A 26,915-nucleotide genomic window follows, 5' to 3' on the forward strand; every position below is an offset into this window, starting at 1 on the left:
CCAATTTTAAGGCCCACCTACAGAATTTAACAAAGCCAAAGAAATGCTAAAAGCGAAACAAGAACAATCCGAGCAGGGTGCAGCTTTTACTGGCACAGCAATTTGACTCCACGGTGATTCAGAAACTAATAGCTTCCATAATCCAGCTAGTTGGTTATTAGAGCTATCCCTGCTTCCATATCAGCATGTAGCATGCTCCCAAAATAAAAGAACTCCAGAGCGTACTGGTGAGCAAACCAGCCATATCCAAAACAACTTACGAAAAAAAGCCGATAGAAAGTTATTTGAATAATAAAACTGTCAGAAATATGAAATCCATAATCCCCACACAAATCAACCTCCAACAACTAACCCTGTTTTAGAAATATATGATTGAGAGAAATTTTAAGATTGTTCAAAAAAATTAAAGGAACCTTGAAAAAGACATTAACTACAAATCCTGGAAAGGCTGAAAATAGAAAAACCATCAGTTTATGAAAAGAGAAAATATGTTAATGTTCCATGTGTAAATCTGTCACCAAATTGGAAATTGGAAGATAGGCCAACTTATTAACAGTATTGAACTAAAGGGAGAAAGATCAAACAAAAGGCAAAAATGAAGAGTCCTGATTGCTGTCAGAGAACATTGTTGCCTTTTCAGTAAAGAAGCATATTGCTAATCTCAGGTTTGGCATCTACCCAGAAATTAGTTCAAGATTTACCTGAATGTTGGCCTGGAAAGATTTTAATGGAATTGAAACAAAACTTGTCTTTAATATAGAGAAGTGCCCCAAGGTGCATTACAGAGGTGTAATCAGACAGACAGAAATAGATGGCGAGCCAAAGTAGAAGACAGAAAGGGTGAGCATAAAGCGTGATCAAAGAGGTGAATTTTAAGCAGAGCCTTGAATAGAGGCTGATAGAATGGTGGCGAGTTTAGGGATGGAATTCCAGAACTGAAGGAACAGCCACCACTGATGGTGTGAAGGAAAAGGGATGCACAAAAGGTGAGCATCACAGAGATGAAGAATTCTAAAGGGGTGGTGCTGGGTCTGAAGAAGGTTGACAAGATAGAGAGAATTAATTCAAACACAAGGATGGTCATTTCAAATAGCTGCTTTGAGACCAGGAACCAATGGATGTGGGGTATAGGTGTGTAGGGCCATCGGTAAGGATATGAAAAGAGCTGAAGTTTACAGAGAGTGGAGGACGGGAGACTGACAGGGAGAGTACTGGAAAAGTTGAGTCTGACAGTGACAAAGGCAATAATAATAGTTTCAGCAACTATTTGCTCAATACAGGGGAAAACGTTTGCAGGTGCCTGGTGACACTTCCTACAGTAAGGACTTATGTTTTGTCAGCTCAAATATTCTTCCATAGATACCATCAGCAAATTAGTGAATTTTAAAGATTAATTTATTGACAAATTTTCATACACATAGGGTTGCCAAATGTGATCAAATGTATATCTGGAAGTTTCATCACATGGCTTTCCCGCATGCTCCAGCCAGTACTTCCACATATTCCACATATTCTTCCTACGACAACTGAAAAACAAAAAGATTCATTACTGAATTGGATGATGTTTGACTGTTGACAAAAGAGCCCTTTTTCCCCTCATTTTCAATATTTTTACAGCTGTTAAAGAGAGAAAATAACCAAGAAAATCCATATATTTTAATGTTCTGATTACTTTTCCCCAGCATTACTCACAGTAGTGTCCTGGGTTTTGAATCTTCAATTCCTGGAGACTCCAGGCTAATCTTGGAGGCTTGGCTACCCTGCTACACAAAATATGGAAGCTTTTCATGCTTTTCTTTGCACCCAAGTTGATGCCTACAGCTTTCCCGTAAATAACTTGAATACTAATCCCAGTAATCTGCTTCAGATACAACACAAGGCATATTTGGCAAGTTGTGACATCTCATTATTTGAAATATGAATATTTAGTCCTTTTCGAGAAGATTTGCAGCAAATTTGTACCAAAATTTCTGGAACTAATTTTGTTTTTGACACGATATAGCCATTTTTTGACCCAAGATGCTTGCCATTCTGTCTGAGTTGGAAGTGAAAGCATTTCAGAGAGCTTCCGAAAATTCCAAAGACAGATTTGGATTTGCTTATTTGGAACAAAATGCAACCTGTCTTCGGAATTTTCAGAAGCTCTCTGAAATGCTTTCACTATACCCTTAAGGACAAAAGTACCTTTCTGACTACTATGATTATTCAGAAAATCTAATCAGAGTGGATATGAATTATAGCTAGATTCTGGCTGCAGAACAAATAGGCACGGTTGGCACCCTGTAGTACTGTACTTTCTTCTTAAAAAATACATCAAAGAACTTTGTATTCACAGTATCTTGACTCACAAATGTTCCAAGCACCACATTCAATTGATGTTATTTCTGTTTCTCCTAGTGGCACCTCTCCATTGGCTTGCTTGAATGCTATGCTTCACACAAATTCTAGGGGAGAAGAAGGTATTTTCTATAAGGTACCTGGCCGCATGGGAGTCTATACTTTGAAGGTGAGTTTTTCTCAAAGAAACACAATAATGCTATCTTCTAAAACTAGTTTGTGTGCTTGGAGGAGCAAAGGATATATTATAAACTATTGTAATTCTGCTTTTATTTAAAAAAATTATTAATAATAATCTTTACTCGTGTCACAAGTAGGCTTACATTAACATTGCAATAAAGTTACTGAGAAAATCCCCTAGTCGCCGCTCTCCGGTGCCTGTTCGGGAACACAGGAAGAATTCAGAATTTCCAATTCACCGAACAGCACGTCGTTCGGGGCTAGTGGGAGGAAACCGGAGCTCCCGGAGGAAACCCACGCAGTCACGGGGAGAAGTGCAGACTCCGCACAGATGGTGACCCAAGCCAGGAATCGAACCTGGGACTCTGGCGCTGTGAAGCAACAATGCTAACCACTGCGCTACCATACCACCCAGTTACCAGTGATAATCAAAGTAAGAAGAACAGTGTCAGGGGGGAAGCATTTTTAGTTTAAGAAGCCTCATGTCAGGTGTAAAATGGCAGATGCGGAGTAAGCTCACTTACTCAGCCCTCATAATGTGATTTTAATCTGCCATTGGTAGAACAATCCACTATTTCACCAATGCTATTTTTTCCATTCCCTGTATCCTTATGGAATCCCTGTGAGATTTAGTACTAATTTATAGATAGTTTTGTGTTCCAAGCTCATAGTCACAAGGAACTAACTGGGTTGAGACAACTTGGGACCTGGTGCGGGTATGATTTCAAAATCATGGGACGGGATTCTCGACCACCCGCCGTGTCGGAGAATACCTGGGGGGCTGCGTAAATCCCGGCTGGCCTTTCCGACGCCAGCTGCCGAATTCTCCGGTTTTCAGGAGAGGGCGGGGTTCACGCCGTGCCGGTCGGGGACCGTTGCAAACGGCCCCCCCCCCCGGCAATTCTCCAGGCCCCGATGGGCCAATCGGCCGCGCGTTTTCGTTCAGTCTCGCGGGCGTGAAATAGACATGGTCCATCCCGGCAGGACCTGGCTTGGAGGGCGGCTAGCGGAGTCCTCGGGGGTGCGTGGGAGGATCCGGCCTCAGGGGGATGTGCGGGTCTGTGTGCGGGCCTGTGCCTTGGGGGCAATCTTTCCCTCTGTGCCGGCCTCTAAGAATCCGCCATAGCCGGCGCGGAGAAGAAACTCCCTGCGCATGTGCAAGAAACACACTGGCGGTTCTGCGCATGCACAAAAACATGCCGGCGGTTCTGTGCATGCGCCAACACACGGCGGCCCTTCGGCCTAGTCCCCAAAAATGCAGAGGATTCCGCAACTTCCGACTGTCCCAACGCCAGAGTGGTTCATACCGCTCTTGGAGCCGGCGTCGGGCCATCGCGCCAAGTGCGGGGAATCCCGCCCATGGTTTCGGATGTTGTCTAAATCCTGATGCCTCCAGGACCTTTCAAAATTTTTAAGGGGTTGGAGGTGGGAAATCGGGATGAGAGGTGGCATGGGGAGATGGGAATGGGAAACCCGCTCACCTTCTACTAATGACCCAATAAGCTTCTTTAAGAGCTTGGAAACGAGCTGGGGAAGCTGAGGTGGGATTTTGAACGGGCAATCAGCAAACTCAAACAGTCTGGTATACGTTAGTACCCCGGTGTCGGGTTCAATCTCAGAAAATGTATTTCTATTTGCGTCAGTTTAAGACCAACTTGCACTTTATCTTTGCGTGCATCGCCACTTTTCTCTGTGTTGTAGCGCCTGGCCCTTTGAGGTGCTGTCTGTTCTGTTCAACAAAGAAGCAGCCCTAACATGGCTGCTTCCTGCCTTTGCATCTGGCATCAGACAGAACACTCGCCTTGATGCGATTGGCATCGCTAATTGGCCGTTGAATTAGCCTCCTACCCAATCAGGGCATTTATATTTAAATATAGCATTGAATTAGCAATAGGGTTGGGACCCAAAATTCATCCCAGTGTGATCCGGACCTTGCTTTGAAAATCTGGTCCGTTGTGTTGATTACTGAAACAGTCAAACTTACTAAATTAATTTCATGATTATATACTATAAGAGTACTTGAAGATGAAGTTTTATGCTATTCTACAAGTACCTAGTTTCTCCACTGGTGCTGTCAGAAGCAGAAATCAGACCGTTCTCACAAAAAAAAGAATCGTCTTTGGGTTGTTCTCATGCCCCTCCTATAGGCTGACAACCAGGTCATTCCACAGCTAACGCATGACACAGAATATTTGCTTCCACATTAACTAAGCCCCAACTCATTTGATTACATCTGGAATATCATTGATTGTTACATGTTTGATAAAATTAACTTCAACTCTAGAATTAAGTGGAACAAGGGTTGAAGAGAAATCTACTCTATTATATTGTATCTACACTAGCGCTTCTCCGCATTTACATTCTCTGGCTATTTAAATTATTTCTGTCATTATCCAGTTTATTTGACAGCCTTGCTCCTTTGTCTCCAGTCAATAAAGATTGAAACCAACTGTAGTCAGTATCTCTGAACTATATGAGTTCAGAAAATCAGGACAGGAGGAAACATGTTAATCTATTTCAGCCAATTGAATAGTGTAATATGTGCAGCGTTGTAATATCTGGGTGAATATTTGAACAGGAGTTACTTTTAGGAAAAATAACATAAATTTAATAATTTTCCTTTTTAGCAGATCCTGAAGATTTGGGAAATGGTGGGGAAATAGGTTTATTTTTCGGTTTAGCAAACCTTAATTCCATTGCAAACGGAGGGAAAATTTCCTCAGGGCTTCTCCCACTCTGCTACCAAGATGTCAGAGCAAGTTTGTCAAAAGCCCTATTTACTCACGTAAATCCAATTTGCATACTTAAACAGGATTTCTGACAAATCTATTTTGGTGGATGAGGAGATGCCCCATGGCAATTGACTGTCAGTAATCTTCTGCTGACTATGTAACGCAGCTTTTCAAAAGCAACCATTATTGCTCATTGCCAGTTAATCTCAGATAAAGTAAGTAGTGAAATCAGAGCTCTGAACTACAGTAAGTAATATTGCCTCCTTCTTTTGGTTCCTCAGAAGGATGTCCCAGATGAAATGAAGGAGCTGTCTGAGATGTGGGATGACAGCAGTGATGCTCAATCAGACTCGCAGAGCACAGGGAGCAATGAGAAAAGAGAAAGAAAGAGAAGTAGGTGGAATTTGGAAGACGATTCAAAGTTGAAAATTAATCATGTGACCTCCAAAACTATTAACGTCTTTGTTGGAATGAATAAATTAATCTGTGGCTCTTCCCTGTGCCACATTTGATGGCAGGGTGCATTTAATCAGGTGGGAGGATGATGGGCAGGGATCCCACTGCCTTCCTGCTTTGATCCAATTAAGTTGGTCGTTGGAAGGCCCATGGAAGGTCTTCCTACCCTGCTGCCAATTGAGTTGCTTAACTAGTCCATTAATGTGCATTTACAGGCCTGAAATTGCCACAGCTGGGTGAAGGGGGCTCCCCATGCGGGTTGCTTGCTGGCTCCTATGGGGGTCCCTCATTCAAAGGCACTCAGTGCCTTATCGAGGGACTCAGCTTTGGGAAGAGAGTGGTCTGCTGTGAGCCATCCCCTTGCCCTTTCTGCTGATTGACCCTCCTCACTCCCTCGCAATCTTCTCCCCTCATGCCAACACTGATCTGTGGCCCGGGATCCAGCAACAATACTAGACCTCAAGTGAGTTTTGTACCGGCAGCAGCCACCACTTCCCTGGTGAGGTAGATGTTCATTTGAGCTGCCGGCCTGTGATTGTCAGGCAGGACTTCCACCCCTGAGATTCTTGATCGTGGGAAGGCCAATACTTAATACAGTGAGCCTTTCCTAAAGTCGCAACTCAAAGCTCTTGCTGGCTCACATGCCAGCAGAGAAGACCCTCATCAACTCTATTAAATACTACTCCCGGTTTCCATCTGTCATGCCCGTGAAATTGGAACTAAAGTTCAGGCTGATTCAGTGCCATTATCTGGTAATTATCACTTCTGTGTGAGACGCAAGCATATAAGTGATCCAATGCCATGCTGCACCCAAAAAAAGGGGCTCACTGAGGTGCAGCGTGACCAATAAAAGCCGGGAGACCCTGCTCCCAGGATCGAGCTGGCTCGCAATGCCTCGCGAGATTTAATGTTATCCCGCGAGACGTTGCGATGTAAATCCCGCACTTTGTAGGCGGGATTACTTTAGAAAATCTGCATGTTAGAGCAAGACAGCTAATATGCAGTTTCCCCTTTGCCTCTGAGACGTCGAGCGAGTGCCGTTCAGCACTGGTCCCCACAAATGGGGACCAGACAGAATGGCACTCATAGGCGTCTCCCAGGGGATTGGAGGTCCCCAGGCGCATGCCCCTTGGGCAGGGTGGTACCCTGGCATTGCTGGTGCTACCCAAGCACTCTGACAGTGCCACCTAGGTGCCAGCCTGGCACTGCCAAGATGCCCAAGTGGCACTGCCATCCAACAGGGGGGCTGCCAGATTCGCACTGCCAAGGTGCCAAGCTGGTATTTTCTGTATGCTGTCGATCAGGCAAGGGGTGCCCTGCGTGGATGTCGCGAGGATTGCGGAGGGGGGAAGTGTGACCAATTGTGGAGCTTCTCGATGTAGAAAATGGGGATATGTGCGGCTTCGGCCGTTCGTTCCCCACTGAGGCCCCTTATTTAATACGAGTGACGTTGTATATCCGTGTGTTTCTTGGTTGACTCGTGCCCAAGGTGTCTTATCACTCTAGGACAAAGCTAAATTCATCTAGGCAGAGGATATTAGGATGGTGGATGCTGACACATCCCCACCGACTTTGACAGGCCCGCTGCTGATGAGTGTTGATTGGCAGCAGGCAGGACGTGTGCCTTCAACTGTATTAAAGTCACGTCCTGGAGATCCTGTATGGTCTTTTCAATTCTATTCATTCCTATGTATTTCCCACATTGGCAGTTCCAAGGTTGAGCTAGTTTTAGGAGGAGCTCTGCACTCTATCTGACATTCTCCCGTGCGGCTCATTTAAATGTGTCTATGCCTGATTCTCCCGGCGCCTGTAAACTAACAGCCTCCTCAGCGAGGCCTGGAACAGGCGGTGTTTAGTGCTGTTTCACCCAAAAAGCCGGTGAGAAAATCCCCTCCAAACCAGCTGAAAATTGCACTTAGGGCGAGACTGGTAGATCCTGCTGGCGGGCCACCTCCGCCGCCGGAAAACACATGGCAGGGTGGTGGGAAAATCCCGCCTTTTGAATTTCTTTGGTTGAATCGTGCCCTGTGTGTTGCCACGGCAACTCAGACTCCTTGGGCGTCCGATTAAATTACTCAGCTGAACGACCAACGTGGATCAGACTCGTGCCAATAGCATTTGATCCCCGTTTTGGCTGGGGTAGATTCAAGACCTGCCTCTTTGCCCTGCTAGTTGTGGAGATTTCAGTGCTATGCATCAGACCTTCGGGCAGAGAACTCAAGAAGATAAAGTTTCTGTTAGAATACTGTTCTCCTTCTGCCAATGGTGGTATGATTTTAGGCTACGCTGATTTATTGACTGAGTAAAATTTGCAATTAAGAGATGAATTATGACAACAGTTGGAATTGAGTCAGTGCACATGCATTTCATTCAGGTCTCGCTCCACAAAAGAGTGCTAGCAATATTGCAATAATTGACAGTTGGGTAAGTTTATCTTTAATAACTTAATCTTCCTGCTGTGCAAGATGGGTCATGTCTGCAATATGCTGGTATTGCATTGAGTGAGCCTCAGTTTACAAGATTTCCTGATTTCTATACATGTCAGAACATTCTGTAACAAAAATAATTGGATTGCATTACCCTTCAGTATTGTTCTTTTTGAATTTAATTATTCTTCATAAGCCCATTTCTTTTTAATATATGTACTTCTAAGTATGCAAAATGATGAAAGGACTCGCATTAAAAAGGAAAGAGAGACTTGCATTTATATAGCACCTTGCATAGCCTCGAGTGTTCCAAAGCACTCTATAACCAGTGAAATACTTGTGAAGTGTGGAGTCTTCGGTCCCCTAGCCGCATGGTTTCCCGGTGGCACGCCATTCAGTGGTGGCGGTATTCTCTCTTCCCGCCTGTTGTCAATGGGATTTGCCATTGAAGCCACACTGCTGGAAACCCGCAGGCAGGTGTGCACTGCCAGTGAAAAAAGAGAGTTCCGATGGCAGGAGAATTACAGCCATTGTAATTGCAGCAATAATAACTTACAATTATATAGCACCTTTAAGATATAAAAATGTCAGAAGCTGCTTCACAGGAGCATTATCAGCAAAAATTGACACTGAGCTACATGAAGAGAAATCAGGGTAGATGAGGAAGGAAATAAGAGTGTTTTCAAAGTAGCAGAGAGGTCTGGGGAGGTAATTCCAGAGCTTAGAACCTCAGCAGCTGACGGTACAGATATTAATAATTAAAATAATTTTAAAATACAAATGGTCTAATTGGCGAGGCAGCGTGCTTGACGCCCAATTAATAGCACCATGAACCTTAAGAAGGCAGGAACTGCCTGGCACCAGTGGCAAAGGAACATGGCAGCCATTTTGGAGCACCTGCTGCCTTGCAGATTAGAGTGAGCAACTCCTCAGAAGAACGTGGAGGTGGAGCAAGGAACGTGGAGTTGGAGGTGGGAAGAGGCCATGGAAAGGAAGGTTGGAAGCAGTGATTCGTGCTAGTTAGCACTATAGATTAGATTTCTTCCGTGGCAAACCCACACCATGCACTAACTTGCTCAACACTGTTTTAACTTGCTTGGAAAAGCTTTGAAAATTTAAATCCCTAACATACAGGCTCCTTAACAAATTCCTTAAGGAGTTTAAGGGCCTGTTAATTGGTGGTGGCCGTGTTGCCTGCTTCCTATAACACACCACCCCCAACCCTTGCGTTTTAGACACATTCCCTCTCTGGCATCTTTAAGAGTAACTAAAAGGCCCCTTTCTGTTCCTCCACCCAAAAAATAGATGTTGCACACACAAAATGTAAATAAAGCTATTTCAATTGCTAAAATTGAAATATATTTGACATGGGTTCTTTAGCTACTGATTTAAAGTGTTTTAGCGTGTTTCTCTCCTCTGCATGTTGTTTGTTTGACCAATAGAGCCACTGGACAGTTGAGCAGTCAACTGACAGGGAGTTAGTGAATTGACTTCCAATGCATGAAACATGGTCAAGGAAGTGATGGTGATAAAGTGCGTAATAATAATCTGTATAATATTAGTGACATCATCCAGTATTCCTAAATAAGCAAGTTTGGCTGGCTTGGAGTGCATAGTTCATCATACAATAATGAACATCTTCACAATCCCTGTACCTTCTTAAATTCAATATCTCTGTTGTAATACTAACTGGGAATATTTTGCGTTTTTGATTGGAATTTCTTTGCTGATTAGTAAGAAGGCTACTGCTTGGGTAAATGGGCAATGTTTACTCAGCGTACCTTGACAGAAAGTAAGCATAAGAGAAGCAACTGCAAAATGAAGTACTTCCTGCAAGTTACCAAAAAGATATCGGGCGCGATTCTCCCAGACAGGGAGAAATCGTAAGGCTGGCGTCAAAACCGGGCGGGTTTGACGCCAGCCTCCCCCTCCCCGACCGGGAACCGATTCTGGTCCCCGGTCGGGGCTAGTATGCCGCGGCCGTGAACTCCGGCATCGCGGGCTTAACGAATTTCGTTAGGCCCGCTTGCCAGAGGTTTGCGACGGCAGACGTGTCGCATGACGTCAGCCGCGCATGCGCGGATTGGAAGACTCCAACCCGCGCATGCGGGATGATGTCATCGCGCATTTGCGCGAAACCCGCGCATGCGCGGGCCGGGATGCCCCTCAGCCGCCCCGCGAATTGATACAGCGGGGCGGCGGAAGGACAAAGAGTGCGCGGGAATCGGACCCACTGCCCGCGATCGGCACCCTTGGCACGGCCGTGGTACTGCCGTGCCAATCGGTGCCATGGTTGCCAAGATCGGGACTTTACGGCCGTTTTTACGAACGGCCAGACCAGGTGTGTTTGCCGTTCGTAAAAACGGCCGTAAAGGGCTTGGAATTCGGCCCATCGGCCAGCTGTGAATCGCTGCTCGCCGTAAAAAGACGGCAGCAGCGGTTCGTGTCGGGAGTCGGGCGTGGGGGGGGGGGGAGAATAGCGGGAGGGCGTTGGACTAGCGTGGCTGTAAAAATTTACGACCCCCGCTATTCTCTGCACCGTCGTAAGTGCGGAGAATTGCGCCCATCAATTTTATTAAATGTTTGTCTGTTAGTTACACAATCCCTTACTCAGACATTTATTTGGATCTGAAATTATCTAAAAAGGAGTTTGTTTCATGTCAGCAAATTACTTCATATAGACTGTGTATGGGTCTGAATTTGCTGTCAAAGTTTCAATGAGGCTAATGATGCATGATGGTGGTATTTATGGGTAAATGGTGCAATAACTTCAGGCAGGGAAGAAGTGCACAGTTGAGCCCAAATATCCAGAACTTACTGTTCAAGTTGTGCTGCTCTGCCATTAACCTTCCAAAAGTGACATTTCGCTGTAGATCTCCATTCATATTCATACAATCCATAGATATTCATTGAATTACATGAAGTTGTTGTATTTATGTAGTAGATATGAACCAAACTAACCACAGAAAGTTAAATCATGACATTACAAGCGTAAGTACCCTTTTGGAATGTGATCATTGTTAATTACAATGAATCAGCCTTTCAAGCACTGAAAACTAATTATTACAGGTGTGGAGGCTCATTCTTTCAGCTATTAATTTTTGTTGGAGATCTTAAAAATTCAATTGTTTTTAGTTTTTAATGTTTCCTTTTTCTCACTCTCTGAATCCAATCTTTCTGTCCCTTTCGTTTTCTCTTTATGTACCAGGTTTGGCGTTGAAATTGGCCAGTCTAATTTCTACATTTTTCTCAGTCCTTACACAGTTAATTTCTCAATTCTTCAAACTTATTACTTAAAGATAGAACCTGTTGCTTAACCCCTTCATTCAGGTTCCAGTTTCCCTGTTTCCCTTGCTGTGCTGTTATCAGCTTGCACTGGCGATGCAGAAAGATTTTAGAACCTTAATATACCCAAATAATTCTAACAAATGCCAGACACCATTAAGCTCTACTGCTACGTCAAAAACTTGTCCGTTATCTCCATCAAAACTAACAAAACAAACCACAGAAAGTTGTCTTATTATTAGCAAGAGTATCCTTTTAACAATGTGATAACTGTGCATCAATCTCTCATTATTTGAACTACCAACTGTTGTTGGCAATCTTAAAAATGTAACATTATAGGGATCAGCTCGATTGCCTCACGCATGGCCAAACCAGTTGGAAACCTCACATACGTGATCTCACATTGGCACAATGTGAATATTTAGTGAGGTGGTAGGGGGGGCAGCTAATAACATTCAAATGTATTTAAATTTATTAAAACGAGATGCATGCCCTTTTGCCAACTGGCCAACCTTCACAACCCATGCCGGCCGACCTTTGTGATCCACGACACGTTTGCTTACTTTTAATGTGACAGGTGCACCTGCTTGGTCCACCTGATCTCACTCCAATCAGGAGGAGAAGGCAATATGAATATCAGGTGCAAAATTCAGCTGGTTCCTTTGGGCGCTGTGAAGAAGTAGATGCTTTCCATCTTCATCTTTATGAGAATGGAAAATCGAATCTCGCACACATGCAGGTCGTTGTGAACGGAAACAGCAACAAAATGCTAGTTTTATTCAGCACTGGATACTCCTGGTAGATGCTACTCCCGTATGCTGACAACCTCATGGACTTGTGGTGTGTTTTTAATGTGCTCTCACAGGTGCAGCAGCTCAGTCTCTTCATTTGGAGTCACCTGTAAGTTAATAATTGGCTCTGGGGTCTCAAACTCAAAAGTGTTTTTCGCTCACCTCTTCTCTTTAAAAAATCTTAAACTTCTCCCCTGGAAAGTAGCAACAGAAACTGTTGATCAGCGCAGCCAGATGCGACTGAATAAGGTCTGCCAGTCTATTGGAAGTTCCCTTACTAACACTGTTTTCTTTGATTATACTGTAGCAGTGTGGGGAACATATAGTGGTTTTGATTTTTGTACTTACACTCGCCAAACTTACGACTTTTCGAATGCATCTACTTCTTCACAGTGCCCAAAGAATCATAATCCTTCCCTTGTGTGGTGAATGTAACTCCGTAATTCACACTGTATTCTATATACATGAGACCATGCATTTGTAAGCGCAGTTGCGTTGCCCGACCACTAGGGGGGAGTTGCGCTGGGAATGCTTAGGCGTTTGTACAGGGCTCCACCCTTGGCTCCACCCACGACTCCTCCCCCTGAACTGCTGTATAAATACCAATGCTCAGAGCCAGTCGTTCAGTTCATCGAGAGTTCAACGCAGAACAGGCTGGCTCTGTTGTAAGTAGATTAAAACCACTGTACATATCTAAAAGCACGTGTCTAGTGAATTGATGGTTCCATCAATTTAATCTACTTAAGAAACAGTCAGGATCAATCATGGAATCAGCCCTCAAGCCGGAGCGACTGGAAATCGACCCGCAGGATGCAGAGGCAAAATAATTTTTTTCTCATTGGCTGCGGTGTTTTAAAGCCTACCTGGCGGAAGCAAGCACAGCCGAAACAACGGAGGAGCAGAAAATGAGCCTACTGCACGCGAGGGTGAGCCACAGAATCTTTACTCGACTAAACTGTGCCGGTTCGTATATTGAAGCCCTAGTGCTACTCGACAAAATGTATGTGAGGCCTGTTAATGAAGTCTATGCACGACACGTGCTTGCTGGGCAGCAGGGTAGCATGGTGGTTAGCATAAATGCTTCACAGCTCCAGGGTCCCAGGTTCGATTCCCGGCTGGGTCACTGTCTGTGTGGAGTCTGCACGTCCTCCCCCTGTGTGCGTGGGTTTCCTCCGGGTGCTCCGGTTTCCTCCCACAGTCCAAAGATTTGTGGGTTAGGTGGATTGGCCATGCTAAATTGCCCGTAGTGTCCTAATAAAAGTAAGGTTAAGGGGGGCTTGTTGGGTTACGGGTATAGGGTGGATACGTGGGTTTGAGTAGGGTGATCATGGCTCGGCACAACATTGAGGGCCGAAGGGCCTGTTCTGTGCTGTACTGTTCTATGTACGTGTTCAGTACTCGCCGGCAGCGGCCTACGGAATCGCTCGCAGAATTCCTGAGAGAGCTTAAAACTTTATCTAGTGACTGTAATTACCAGGCGGTTACCGCGGCAGAACATAGAGAACTTGCTGTACGCGATGCCTTTGTTGCGGTCCTTAGGTCAAATTACGTGCGCCAGCGACTGCTGGAAAAGGGGCCCCTAAATCTTGAAGCGACTGTTGAACTTGCTACCACTATGGAGGTCTCTTTCCGCAGCCTCACCTCGTTCCCCGCGACCCCGTCATGGGCCCCCGACCAACGACTCCCCCAGGCCTGCGCCGTGCGACCGCCCAGCCACAATGCTGCCCTAGCCTGCCACTTTTGCGGCCAGAATCAGCACTCACGGCAGCACTGCCCGGCCCGCAAGGCGACCTGCAGCAGCTGCGGGCGAAAAGGACACTATACCAGAGTGTGTCTGGTGAAGAAAGCCCCAGCCTCTAACCCTCCCGCAGCTCAAAGCACTCGTTCCCTGAATTCACAGGCCCGCAGGCCCCGAAATGCTGCAGCCTGTATGCCGACTCCGCCCCCACCTGACATGTGCGACTCATGGGGGCGGCCATCTTGGCAATCCTCCTCCATGCGGCAGGCCATGTGCGACTCATGGGGGCAGCCATCTTGGCAATCCTCCTCCATGCGGCCGGTCATGTGCAACTCATGGGGGCGGCCATCTTGGGATCCATTCCCTTCAAACTCTGAAACTCACCTCGACGACTACGAACTCAGAGGGCAGTCATCACGGGGCCACTCCAGCACAGCTGATCAAGCCGCCGACTACCCGCAACGCACCGCAGTCACTCTGGACCAATCGCGCCCGAAGCATCTGCGAAACTCGATGACAGAGGTCCAAATCAACGGGTACAGCACACCATGCCTTTTCGACTCTGGGAGTACTGAGAGCTTCATACACCCAGATCTGGTAAGACGCTGTTCACTCCCCGTTTTCCCCGTGCGGCAAACTATCTCTCTCGCTTCAGGCTCCCACTCTCCAGATCCAGGGGCGCACCGCCGTGACACTCACAATCCGAGGCGTAGCTATGCAAATTTCAACTCTACGTCTTGCCCGAATTCTGCACGCCATTCTTATTAGGCCTAGACTTTCAATGTAACCTTAAGAGCCTCACCCTCAGCTTCGGCGGGCCCCTGCCCCCACTCACTATCTGCAGCCTTGTCACACTGCAAATCTCCCCCCCTTCCCTCTTTGCCAATCTCACACAGGACTGTAGACCCGTAGCCACTCGCAGCAGGCGGTACAGCCTGCAGGATAGGGTGTTCATCAGATCGGGGGTCCGAAGGCTTCTCAGTGAGGGGATCACAGAGGCCAGCAACAGTCCCTGGAGAGCTCAGGTGGTGGTCGTGAAGACCGGGGACAAATTCCGTATGGTTGTCGACTATAGTCAGACCATAAATAGATTTACGCTCCTTGACGCGTATCCCCTCCCCAGGATTGCAGACATGGTAAACCAGATCGCCCAGTATCAGCACTTTTCCACGGTGGATCCGAAGTCTGCATACCACCAGCTCCCAATCCGCCCGGAGGACCGCCACTACACGGCATTCGAAGCCGATGGCCGCCCCTTCCATTTCCTCCAGGTCCCCTTCGGCGTCACTAACGGGGTTTCGGTGTTCCAACGAGCAATGGACCGAATGGTGGACCAGTACGGGCTGCGGGCCACGTTTCCGTACTTGGACAATGTCACCATCTGCGGCTATGACCAGCAGGACCAAGTCGCCAACCTCTACCGTTTTCTCCAGACGGCTCAGAAATGAAACCTCACTTATAACAAGGAGAAATGCGTTTTCCGCACAACCAGACTAGCCATCCTCGGCTATGTCGTGGAAAACTAAGTCCTGGGCCCAGACCCGAACCGTATGCGCACCCTCTTAGAACTCCCCCTCCCTCATTGTCCCAAAGCCCTCAAACGGTGCTTGGGTTTCTTTTCCTACTACGCCCAGTGGGTCCCTCAATATGCGGGCAAAGCCCGCCAATCTTTAAGGCCACACTATTTCCCCTGTCAGCTGAGGTGTGCCAGGCCTTCAACTGCATCAAGGAGGACATCGCCAAGGCGGCTATGCAGGCGGTGGATGAATCCACTCCATTTCAAGTTGAGAGCGACACCTCAGAGGTAGCTCTAGCAGCCACCTTAAATCAGGCAGGAAGGCGAGTTGCATTTTTCTCCCGTACCCTCTCCGCTTCGGAACTCCGACACTCGGCAGTTGAAAAAGAAGCACAAGCCATTGTGGAGGCTATTCGTAACTGGAGGCACTACCTCGCAGGTAGGAGGTTCACCCTCATCACCGACCAACGATCGGTTGCCTTTATGTTTGACAACTCGCAAAGGTGCAAAATTAAAAACGATAAAATCCTGCGGTGCAGGATCGAACTCTCCACCTATAGCTACGATATTAAGTATTGATCGGGGAAGCTCAACAAGCCCCCAGATGCCCTATCCCGCGGGACATGCGCCAGCGCGCAGATCGACCGCCTGAAAGTCATCCACAATGACCTCTGCCACCTGGGGGTCACCCGGCTCGCCCACTACATCAAAGCCCAAAATCTGCCTTTCTCCAACGAGGAGGTAAAAGCCTTCACCAGAGATTGCCGGACCTGTGCGGAGTGCAAACCCCACTTCTATAGACAAGACAGGGCCTACCTGGTCAAGGCTTCTAGGCCCTTTGAACGCCTCGCGATCGATTTCAAAGGGCCACTCCCCTCAACTAACAGGAACGTTTACTTCTTAAACGTCATAGATGAGTTCTCACACTTCCCATTTGCTATCCCGTGCCCCGATGTGACCTCCCACACAGTCATTAGGGCCCTGCATAGTATCTTCACCCTGTTTGGTTTCCTCAGCTACGTGCACAGCGACCGGGGTTCGTCCTTCATGAGCGACGAGCTGCGTCAGTACCTGCTCGACAAGGGCATCGCCTCGAGCAGGACTACCAGCTACAACCTCAGGGGGAATGGGCAGGTGGAGAGGGAGAATGCGACGGTCTGGAAGACCATCCTACTGACCCTCCGGTCCAGGAATCTCCAAGTCTCCCATTGGCAGGAAGTCCTCCCAGAAGCGCTCCACGCTATTAGGTCCCTCTTATGCACAGCGACCAATCAGACCCCTCACGAGAGGCTCTTCATTTTTTCCAGGGGCACTACCATGGGGGTCTCTCTCCCGGCATGGCTAAAGACACCGGGCCTTGTACTCCTGAGGAAGCACGTCAGGGCGCACAAAACCGACCCCCTTGTTGAAAAGGTGCGCCTGCTTCACTCCAACCCCCAGTACGCCTTCGTCGAGTTCCCCGACGGCCGGCTGGACACAGTATCCCTCCGGGACCTTGCACCCGCCGGGTCCAGCATCCCCTCTATCACTACAGATGCACCCCTCACCCTACACCCAATCCTGCCGCCCCTTCGGGCTCCCGAGCCCACTAGCTCGCTGCATCGGTTCTGCGCAACCCAGCCGCCCCCTCGCGCTCCCGAGCCCACTAGCTCGCTCCGCGCGCCCACACCGGCTAACCCCCAGCGCCCTCAGTCCCCAGTTGAACCAGACGGGTATGGAGCTCGGACGAGATCTTCCCTGGAGTCCGCCATCGTACCCCAACCCACAACAACCGTCCGGCCACCGCAAGAGGCTGCAACCCCAGTGCTCTGCAGATCGCAGCGGACAGTCCGACCACCGGACAGACTCAATTTATGAACCACCACCCCTGCCGGACTTGATTTTTGTTGTAGGGGGTGAATGTGGTGAATGTAACTCCGTAATTCAGACTGTATTGTATATACATGAGACCATGCATTTGTAAGCGCAGTTGCATTGCCCGACCACTAGGGGGAGTAGCGCTGGGAATGCTTAGGAGTTTGTACAGGGCTCCACCCTTGGCTCCGCCCATGACTCCTCCCCCTAGACTGCTGTATCAATACCAATGCTCAGAGCCAGTCGTTCAGTTCATCGCAGAACAGGCTGGCTCTGTTGTAAGTAGATTAAAACCACTGTTCATATCTTAAAACGCGTGTCTAGTGAATTAATGGTTCCATCACCTTGCAATTTGAGGTTCAGTTTGTTTAAAATTTTTAAAAATGTCTGCAAGGTAAGATACAGTTAGCATCCAACTTTCATTACCAAACAAATCAACCAGAGGGGACAATTTGTCAAGGAGGAAAGTGTAAATTTCATACCTCAGTTTGTAAACACCATCAAGCACCAACATACCTCCGAGTGGAATAATAAATGTGTGTGCTCAGCCCCCTTATCGGAACACAGAGCCTCGAAAAGCTTGGTATCGAATGTGCTGTATTTAATTAAATTCACAACTTGTACAATTTCTTTCAACACCCCTTCAAGATCGGATGAAATTCCTTTTGATGCCACTGCTTTACGGTGAACAAAGCAATGATTCCAAACAATGTCCTGACCAGCTGCCTCCCTAATCCTCATTTTAGCTCCACTGTTTGTCCCAGTCATGTACACTGCCCCTGCAGTGAACCCAGTTGAGCCAGCACTTGCCAACCACGTAACTATTCAACGCTTCAAAGATCGTGTGAAAATCATGCTGATTGGTAATATCAAGTAGCACACCAAATCTTCAACAAATTCATTGTGCCAAACATATCTAACAAACTATCAAGGTTGCACAATCTAACATCTATACTTTCATCCAATTGTATTGAGAACTCTTGTGTTGATTTTAAATGAGAAATAAGCTGAACTTCTAAATTCTCAGCAAAATCCCAAAATCACTAAGTTTCAGTTTTTCAGCTGACCTCTCATCTAGGACCATGTGAGCCATATCTAAAGCTGCAGGGAGAATTAATCTCTTGGCTACAGTGTGGGCATTTTCTCTTTAGCTACACATTAAGCTATCATGTCAGAGGCTAATTGTGCTTTGTCATTCAATGTAACATTTCTGTTGAGGACTTCAGCTGATGATTTCAGTTTTCACTGCATCCTTTGGGGAAAAAAAAGTTTTTTGTGCTCCCCATACTTATTCTTCAGATGCCTTTGCAGTTTTGAAGATTTTAAACTCACATTCACATCGGCTTTGCATCCTGATTTGCATTAGTACAATTAACAAAACCATATCTCAAGAAATCATTTTGTACCGCTTTGTTCCTGATTTAAGTGTCTTCTTTGTTCACCGGAGGCCATGTGCTCTGTATAGCACTAACACTAGCACTACTCTGTCCTGCCATGCCCTCTCCAGAAGATTCTGATCTGAGATTCTGGCCAGTATGTGCACTGCCTATTTGCGTCTCTGGTCGTCTCTTTCTTGTCACAAAGCGATCCATGTTCACAGTCCTCTTACCTTACTCGAAACTGAAAGAGGTTCGCCACCAAGTGATTTTGTGCCAAACGCTCGTACATACACGGTGCTTGTTGCCAAATGTATTTGGAGGGCGTGCTGACCTGCTTATTTCTTTTGAACTTTGGTTCAAACGTGAAGTAATTGTGCAATTAGCTGTACTGTGCAGCATGTTGTTTTCATGCAGCTATGGTTGCTTTCCGAACAGGTATGGTACAGTGGGCGGAACTCGCCAGTCCCTCAGCCACATTTCACGGCGGTGCGACGTTTGCTGGCAGCGAGATTCTATCTTCCTGCGACTTGTCAATAGGATTTTCCATTGAAACCACTCCACGCCACCGCAAAACCTGATGGCAAGGGTGCGCTGCCGGCAGGAAAAGTGAATCACGACGACCGGAGAATACCGACCAGTATTTATTTTGTCACTAACCTTTCAGCCTTCAGTTTTAAACAGAGTGCTGTGGCTTCAACAATTTGTATTTAAATAGTGCCTCCTGTCATGATATGCAAACATGCAACCAATTGAACACCCAGAATTGGACACAACCGATGGGCAATCAGGACACTCAGAGGTGGCATCACCACAAGGGGGCATGACATAAACACTATAAAAGGGATGAGGCACTCACACCCTGCCTCTTTCCACAGACAGACATCTAGAGAGTTAGACAGGGTTGATCAGCAGCATCACACCCCAGCATGTGGCTTCGAGCAAGCTGGTACAGTTAGACTGAGTTACCACAGTTAGATTAGCAGAGAGTCGACTCATTTGAGAACTGTGTTAATAGTTCAGTAAATACATTGAACTCATTTCAAAATCTGGAGCATCCTTTAGTTAAGACTGCATCAAGTAGCAGCCTGTGTTATCCGAAGCAGCATAACACAACACCTCCAATCCAATAAAATGTCCTATGTGTTTCACATGGGGAAGGAGGCACAAGCAGCAATAGAAATGTGATCAAGTGCATAGTCAAAAAGATTTTTTTTTGATAAATGTTTTTTATTGGGTGTTTGAACAAAGTATATTTACCGTTATATACTTTTATACACCGTTTACGTGGCTTGAGAGATGGTGCAGGAGGGAGGGGGTTCAGATTTTTGGGACATTGGAACCGGTTCTGGGGGCGGTGGGACCATTACAAATCGGATGGTCTACACCTGGGCAGGACTGGAACCAATGTCCTCGGGGGTGCTTTTGCTAACACTATTGGGGAGGTTTTAAACTAATGTGGCAGGGGGATGGGAACCAGATTAGGAAGTTAGAGGTCAGTAAAGAGTCAGCAACTAAAGCCAGTAAGGTACTGGATAATAAACTCAACGTGACTAAGGGGAAGAGTAGACAGGGAAGAGATGATGATCGCAAAGGGATAGGTGGTCTGAGGTGCATTTGTTTTAATGTGAGAAGTGTAGCAGGTAAGGCAGATGAACTTAGGGCTTGGATTAGTACCTGGGAATATGATGTTATTGGTATTACTGAGACTTGGTTGAAGGATGGGCAAGACTGGCAACTAAATATCCCAGGGTATAGATGCTTCAGGAAGGATAGAGAGGGAGGTAAAAGGGGTGGAGGAGTTGCATTACTGGTCTGAGATGATATTACAGCTGTGATTAAGGAGGGCACGATGGAGGATTCGAGCACTGAGGCAATATGGACAGAACTAAGAAATAGGACGGGTGCAGTAACATTGTTAGGACTTTACTATAGGCCTCCCAAAAGCGAGCGTGAAGTAGAGGTACAAATATGTAGACAGAATATAGAACAATGTAGGAGCAATAGGGTGGTTGTGATGGGAGATTTTAACTTCCCCAACATTGAATGACACTCATGTAGTGTTGGAGGCGTAGGTGGAGCAGAATTTGTAAGGAGCATCCAGGAGAGTTTTTTAGAGCAGTATGTAAATAGTCCAACTCTGGAAGGGGCCATACTGGACCTGGTATTGGGGAATAATCCCGGCCAGGTGGTTGATGTTTCAGTCGGCGATTACTTTGGGAATAGAGATCACAATTCTGTAAGTTTTAGAATACTCATGGACAAAGACGAGAGTGGTCCTAAAGGAAGAGTGCTAAATTGGGGAAAGGCCAACTATAACAAAATTCGGCAGGAGCTCGGGAATGTGGACTGGGAGCAGCTGTTTAAAGATAAATCCACATTTGAAATGTGGGAGTCTTTTAAGGAAAGGTTGATTAGAGTGCAGGACAGACAGGTTCCTGTGAAAATGAGAGATAGAAATGGCAAGATTAGGGAACCATGGATGATGGGTGGAATTGTGAGATTAGCTAAAATGAAAAAGGAAGCATATGTAAGATCGAGGCGACTCAAAACTGCTGAAGCTTTGGAGGAATATCTGGAAAGTAGGACAAATCTCAAACGCGCAATAAAGAGGGCTAAAAGGGATCATGAAATATCTTTCGCTAACAGGGTTAAGGAAAATCCCAAAGTCTTTTATTCGTATATAAGGAGCAAGAGGGTAACTAGAGAAAGGATTGGCCCACTCAAAGACAAAAGTGAGAATTTATGCGTGGAGTCAGAGGAAATGAGTGAGCTTCTTAATGAGTACTTTGCATCGGTATTCACCAAGGAGAGGGACATGACGGATGTTGAGCCTCGGGATGGATGTTTAAATACTCTAGGTCATGTCGGCATAAGGAAGGGGGAGGTTTTGGGTATTCTAAAAGGCATTAAGGTGGACAGGTTCCCAGGACCAGATGGGATCTATCCCAGGTTACTGAGGGAAGCGAGGGACAAAATAGCTGGGTCCTTAACAGATATCTTTGCAGCATCCTTGAGCATGGGTGAGGTCCCAGAGGACTGGAGAATTGCTAATGTTGTACCTTTGTTTAAGAAGGGTAGCAGGGATAATCCAGGGAATTATAGGCCTGTGAGCTTGACGTCAGTGGTAGGCAAACTGGTGGAGAAGATACTGAGCGATAGGATCTATTCACATTTGGAAGAAAATAGACTTATCAGTGATAGGCAGCATGGTTTTGTGCAGGGAAGGTCATGTCTTACAAACCTAATAGAATTCTTTGAGGAAGTGACAAAGTTAATTCATGAGGGAAGGGCTGTAGATGTCATATACATGGACTTCAGTAAAGCATTTGATAAAGTTTCCCATGGCAGGTTGATGGAAAAAGTGAAGTCGTATGGGGTTCAGGGTGTACTAGCTAGATGGATAAAGAACTGGCTGGGCAACAGGAGACAGAGAGTAGTGGTGGAAGAGAGTGTCTCAAAATGGAGACAGGTGACTAGTGGTGTTCCACAGGGATCCGTGCTCGGACCACTGTTGTTTGTGATATACATAAATGATCTGGACGAAGGTATAAGTGGTCTGATGAGCAAGTTTGCAGATGATACTAAGATTGGTGGAGTTGCAGATAGCGAGGAGGACTGTCAGAGAATACAGCAAAATATAGATAGATTGGAGAGTTGGGCAGAGAAATGGCAGATGGAGTTCAATCCAGGCAAATGTGAGGTGATGCATTTTGGAAGATCTAACTCAAGAGCAGACTATATGGTCAATGGAAGAGTCCTGGGGAAAATTGATGTCCAGAGAGATCTGGGAGTTCAGGTTCATTGTACCCTGAAGGTGGTAACGCAGGTTGATAGAGTGGTCAAGAAGGCATACAGCATGCTTGCCTTCATCGGGCGGGGTATTGAGTACAAGAGTCAGCAGGTCATGTTACAGATGTATCGGACTTTGGTTAGGCCACATTTGGAATACTGTGTGCAGTTCTGGTCGCCACATTACCAGAAGGATGTGGATGCTTTAGAGAGGGTGCAGAGGAGGTTCACCAGGATGTTACCTGGTATGGAGGGTGCTAGCTGTGAAGAAAGGTTGAGTAGATTAGGATTGTTTTCGTTGGAAAGACGGAGGTTGAGGTGAGACCTGATTGAGGTCTACAAAATTATGAGAGATATGGACAGGGTGGATAGCAACAAGCTTTTTCCAAGAGTGGGGGTGTCAATTACAAGGGGTCGGTCACGATTTCAAAGTGAGAGGGGGAAAGTTTAAGGGAGGTGTGCGTGGAAAGTTTTTTACGCAGAGGGTGGTGGTTGCCTGGAATGCTTTGCCAGCGGAGGTGGTAGAGGTGGGTACGATAGCATCATTTAAGATGCATCTGGACAGATATATGAACGGGTGGGGAACAGAGAGAAGTAGACCTTGGTAAATAGGCAACAGGTTTAGATAAAGGATCTGGATCGGCGCAGGCTGGGAGGGCTGAAGGGCCTGTTCCTGTGCTGTAATTTTCTTTGTTCTTTGTTATGTTCACAGGATAAGAAACATATTTATATATATATATACATATATATATATATATACATATATATAAGAGAAGGGCACACCCAAACATACCAAAGAAAATAAAATAATAAATAACTTTTTTTTTTAAATAACAAATAAAATAGAATAACTGGGAGGGTATTGTGCCCCAGCTCAACAGCAGCAACTCTGTACACCTGGCAAAATTATTTACAACATATAGGTAGGCGACTGTTGGTGGGGGGGAGGGGGGTGGAGACTGGGGAGGTAAATATACATTTGGGTGCCGGAGAAACAATTACAGTGGGCAATACTCAAATGGATTTGGTATTGGTGTTGTCGCTTGCTTCTCCCGGACGGATCACGCTGCCGTCTCGCACTTACCTCTGTTTCTGCTGTTCCTCCCACCTTTCGTCTTTATTCTCCTCGTTCCCTCCTCCTGGAGATGCCAAGTTCGTTGTTGTATCCCGTGCCTTCCTTCCGGCTCTCATTTTCCTCCCTACCCCCCACCTCCCTGGTTCTCGGCTCTGTGTACCACTTTTAGCTGCGTCAGGCTGAGCTTTGCGCACATGGAGGTGAAGTTGACCCTATGCAGTGCTTCGCTCCAGAGTCCCCACCCTATCTCAACCCCCAGGTCCTCTTCCCATTTCTTTCTTGGTGTGTCCAGTACGATGTTGGCCCTTTCTATCAATCAGTCATACATGTCACTACAGTTTCCTTTATCTAGTATGGAGACTTTTCAAATCGAGGAGTAAAGCAGAACAACAAAGTGGTTAACGGAGGTTCTTGATAGAGTCCAAGATGATTAAACATTTGACCACCTCATGAAAAGTACAAAGGGGGTAATTTAGGTGAACCTAGACTTGGAGGATCAAGCTGCACAGATACCACCTGACCAGCTGAGTATTTCCAGTATTTTCTGTTTTTATTCCAGATTTTCAACACCCTATTATTTTACTTTTGCTTGAAGAACCTGGAATGTGTACTGAGAGATACAGCTGGAGGAGGTTGCAGAGCTCTTGCGTTTTTTTTCTCTTTTGATTTTGTCTTACATACTGATAATTATGAACATTAACTGCAGTGTTTTATGAAATTAGTTTAGTGTTCTTGAAAAGGGTAGTAATAATATTTTGAAATGGTGGACCAAGAAGAAATGGCATACTGTGGCTTTAAGAAAGTGACTTCCTGCGGGCCTCTGGATTGCGAGCTCTGAGTCACAGCTGCGGCTAATTGAAGATGGTTGTAACTGTTGAATGTGGTTACTGGGGCTCCAAGATGTCATCAGTAACAACGTAAGTCTGCAATGTGGTATCGAGTATGTACAGAGAAGTTGTTACTGCATCAACAAGCGAAGCTATCTTCTGCGTTTGCATTTTATATACGTTCATGCCTGGGTAGAGATATGTAGGAGTGGTTCGAAGAGCTGTTATTAGATCAGAGCTTAATAAAGATTGAGAAAAGACAATTTGCACATTTACAAAATTTTACTAGTTGGTTTCAGTGTTCTATTTTCGATATCTTGACCTTGACAAGAAATTACTATTTGGAAACACCATGGGCGGGATTCTCTCAGCCCTGGGCCGGGCCAGAGAATGACCATGCCACGCCGCCCCGATGCCGGCGTGGTTGGCACTGGGCCGCTCTACGCGGCCGGCCCGCCGATTCTCGGGCCGGGATGGGCCGAGCGATCGTCGTGGAAATGCTGAGTCCTGCCGGCGCCGTCCACACCTGCTCTCAGCCAGCGGGAACTCGGAGTGGAAGGGTCAGGTGGTGGCCTGTGGAGGGGAGGGGGGCTCTGATCCCGTGTGTGGGGGGGGGCGGGCTCCGATGTGGCCTGGCCCGCGATCGGGGCCTACCGCTCGGCGGGCCGGCCTCTCTAGCTGGGGGATTCATTTCCTACACGCCGGCCCCTGTAATCCTACGCCATGTTGCGTCGGGGCCGAAGCGTTGAAGGAAGCTACTGTGCATGCGCGCGTTGGCGCCAGTGCCACTGTGCATGTACAGATCCCGCGGCGCCCAGTTTGCGCCGGGATCGGCAGCTGGAGCAGCATGAACCGCTCCAGCGCCGTGCTGGCCCCCTGTAGGGGCCAGAATTAGTCCTGGGGGCGGCCCGTTTACGCCGTTGTTAAACGCGACGGCGATTACGACGGCGTGCACACTCTGCCGTGGGATGAGAGAATCCCTCCCCATTACCCAGTCCAGTAGAGCCAGGTCTACTTAAAATACCAGTTAGCTCTATTTCTGCAACATGCCTGGCACAGTTACCCATCGATGTAATATATAATATGATCAACAGTGATATTAAGAGCAAGCAACATGCAATGCAGCCTTGATAATAACCAAAGGTACTTTTTTTTTTAATGTATCACTGGTATTTAACTTTTCGCTAGAAAGAGGTTATTAATGTGGCTTGACTATATAAATAGTAAAAATGCAAGACTGGGTTTTATTTTTCCAATTTTACTGACCAACACTTTGAAATTAAATTCTAGTTTCATACTGGCAAATATCTATTTTGTTCAAAGTCGAAAGTTTTGTTGGCATCCATGGTCAACGTTAATCCGGGATCTGTGCACCTTTTAATTAAACTATGAAAATATTATGACATGAGCACTGTATTAAACATGAGGGACCAGCCAAATAAGCTGAAATTACCGTTTCCAGTCCTGCGCATCAACACTTCCAAGTAGTGCTCAATAGTGTTCATTCTGTTGCTTTAGTCTTGAATCCATCTGCTGGATAATGTCTTTGCCACAAAATTGGCAAGTCGGCTAGTAAACGTATAGGGAAGTTGTGATACTATATGGAACAGCAGGGATGAGTTAACAAAAGAATGCACAATTTTTCTTGACTGTTGATTTCCACGGAGAGCCAGTTGAGTTTGGTAGGTTTAGTGGTGGTGTGTGAAATTTAACATGCGCATAAGTGTAAATGGAAAGGAAGTTGACATTTATGATGTGACAAAAGTATAACAATAGCAAATCAATTTGTGCAGACAGGAAGTGTGGCAGATGTATGATGTTGAATATACTTGTGTGAGTTTGTATGTGTTATATAATAAACTGCGTTGGAAGTCAAGACAAAGTGTAGTCATGAGGTGAAGTGAGGTAGTGGGTGAGAAGGTTGGGATCAGGGCTCAAGTGTAGTTTAACCTTCATTTAAAGGTCAGATATTTTGTCCTTATTTCTGTGCAATATTTACAGTTTAAGCTTGTGGCAACTGAAAAGAAATGCAGAGTTGGTTGAAAAAGGTGATGTATTTCAACAGTGCAGGCTTGAGAGCTGAGATCTGCAAAAGTAAAGTGTTACAGCATTGTCATCGTGGGCGGCTATAATTACAGCACTGTAAGTTTAAATAGGCTATTTCTGTGGTAAATGTGGACTTGAGTTGATAATGCTGACTTCAATTACATCTGAAAGCAATGGTACAGCTATGTGCTGACCTTGAACTCTGCTTCACATGTAGGCCAAATCTGAATTTGCAGACATTAGATTTGTTTTTTGTCAAATTCTGACAGCATAATGGGTAGGGAGTCAGGAAAGAGTAGTCAAGTGGGGCAGACTTAATTGGATCACTTGAGGATCACTTGAGGAAGGAAGCAAATGCACTGTTGCCAAATTTTCAGACTTTGCAAGAGGGATACAGCAGTTTGAAAAGAAATATTTAGGTTAAATAAGTGGACAAAAAGTTAGCAGATGAAGTATAGGCTGGGATTTCGCTGCCACGCCGGTG

General features: G+C 46.2%; 1 protein-coding gene and 1 long non-coding RNA gene across 11 annotated transcripts in view; one reads left to right on the plus strand and one right to left on the minus strand.

Annotated features, from left to right (window-relative positions):
* Positions 1-26,915, plus strand: part of asxl2 (ASXL transcriptional regulator 2) — a 360,043-nt gene that overhangs the window by 226,371 nt on the left and 106,757 nt on the right. For 9 of the 10 annotated variants that reach the window (XM_038800064.1, XM_038800070.1, XM_038800063.1 and 6 more), the window contains 2 exons: positions 2,398-2,506; positions 5,531-5,642. The exons of the other annotated variant lie outside the window; for it this stretch is intronic. In XM_038800064.1, coding sequence (XP_038655992.1) covers positions 2,398-2,506; positions 5,531-5,642 — 221 coding nt within the window. The remainder of the gene's footprint in view (positions 1-2,397; positions 2,507-5,530; positions 5,643-26,915) is intronic. 10 annotated transcript variants of the gene reach the window in all.
* Positions 1,378-26,079, minus strand: LOC119967481. Its single transcript, XR_005460996.1, has 2 exons — positions 25,839-26,079; positions 1,378-1,526 (listed from the first exon to the last, which is right to left on the minus strand). It is a non-coding gene; the product is annotated as an uncharacterized LOC119967481 (long non-coding RNA).

The sequence above is a fragment of the Scyliorhinus canicula genome, chromosome 6, assembly GCF_902713615.1.
Source record: "Scyliorhinus canicula chromosome 6, sScyCan1.1, whole genome shotgun sequence".
Lineage (NCBI taxonomy): Eukaryota > Metazoa > Chordata > Chondrichthyes > Carcharhiniformes > Scyliorhinidae > Scyliorhinus > Scyliorhinus canicula.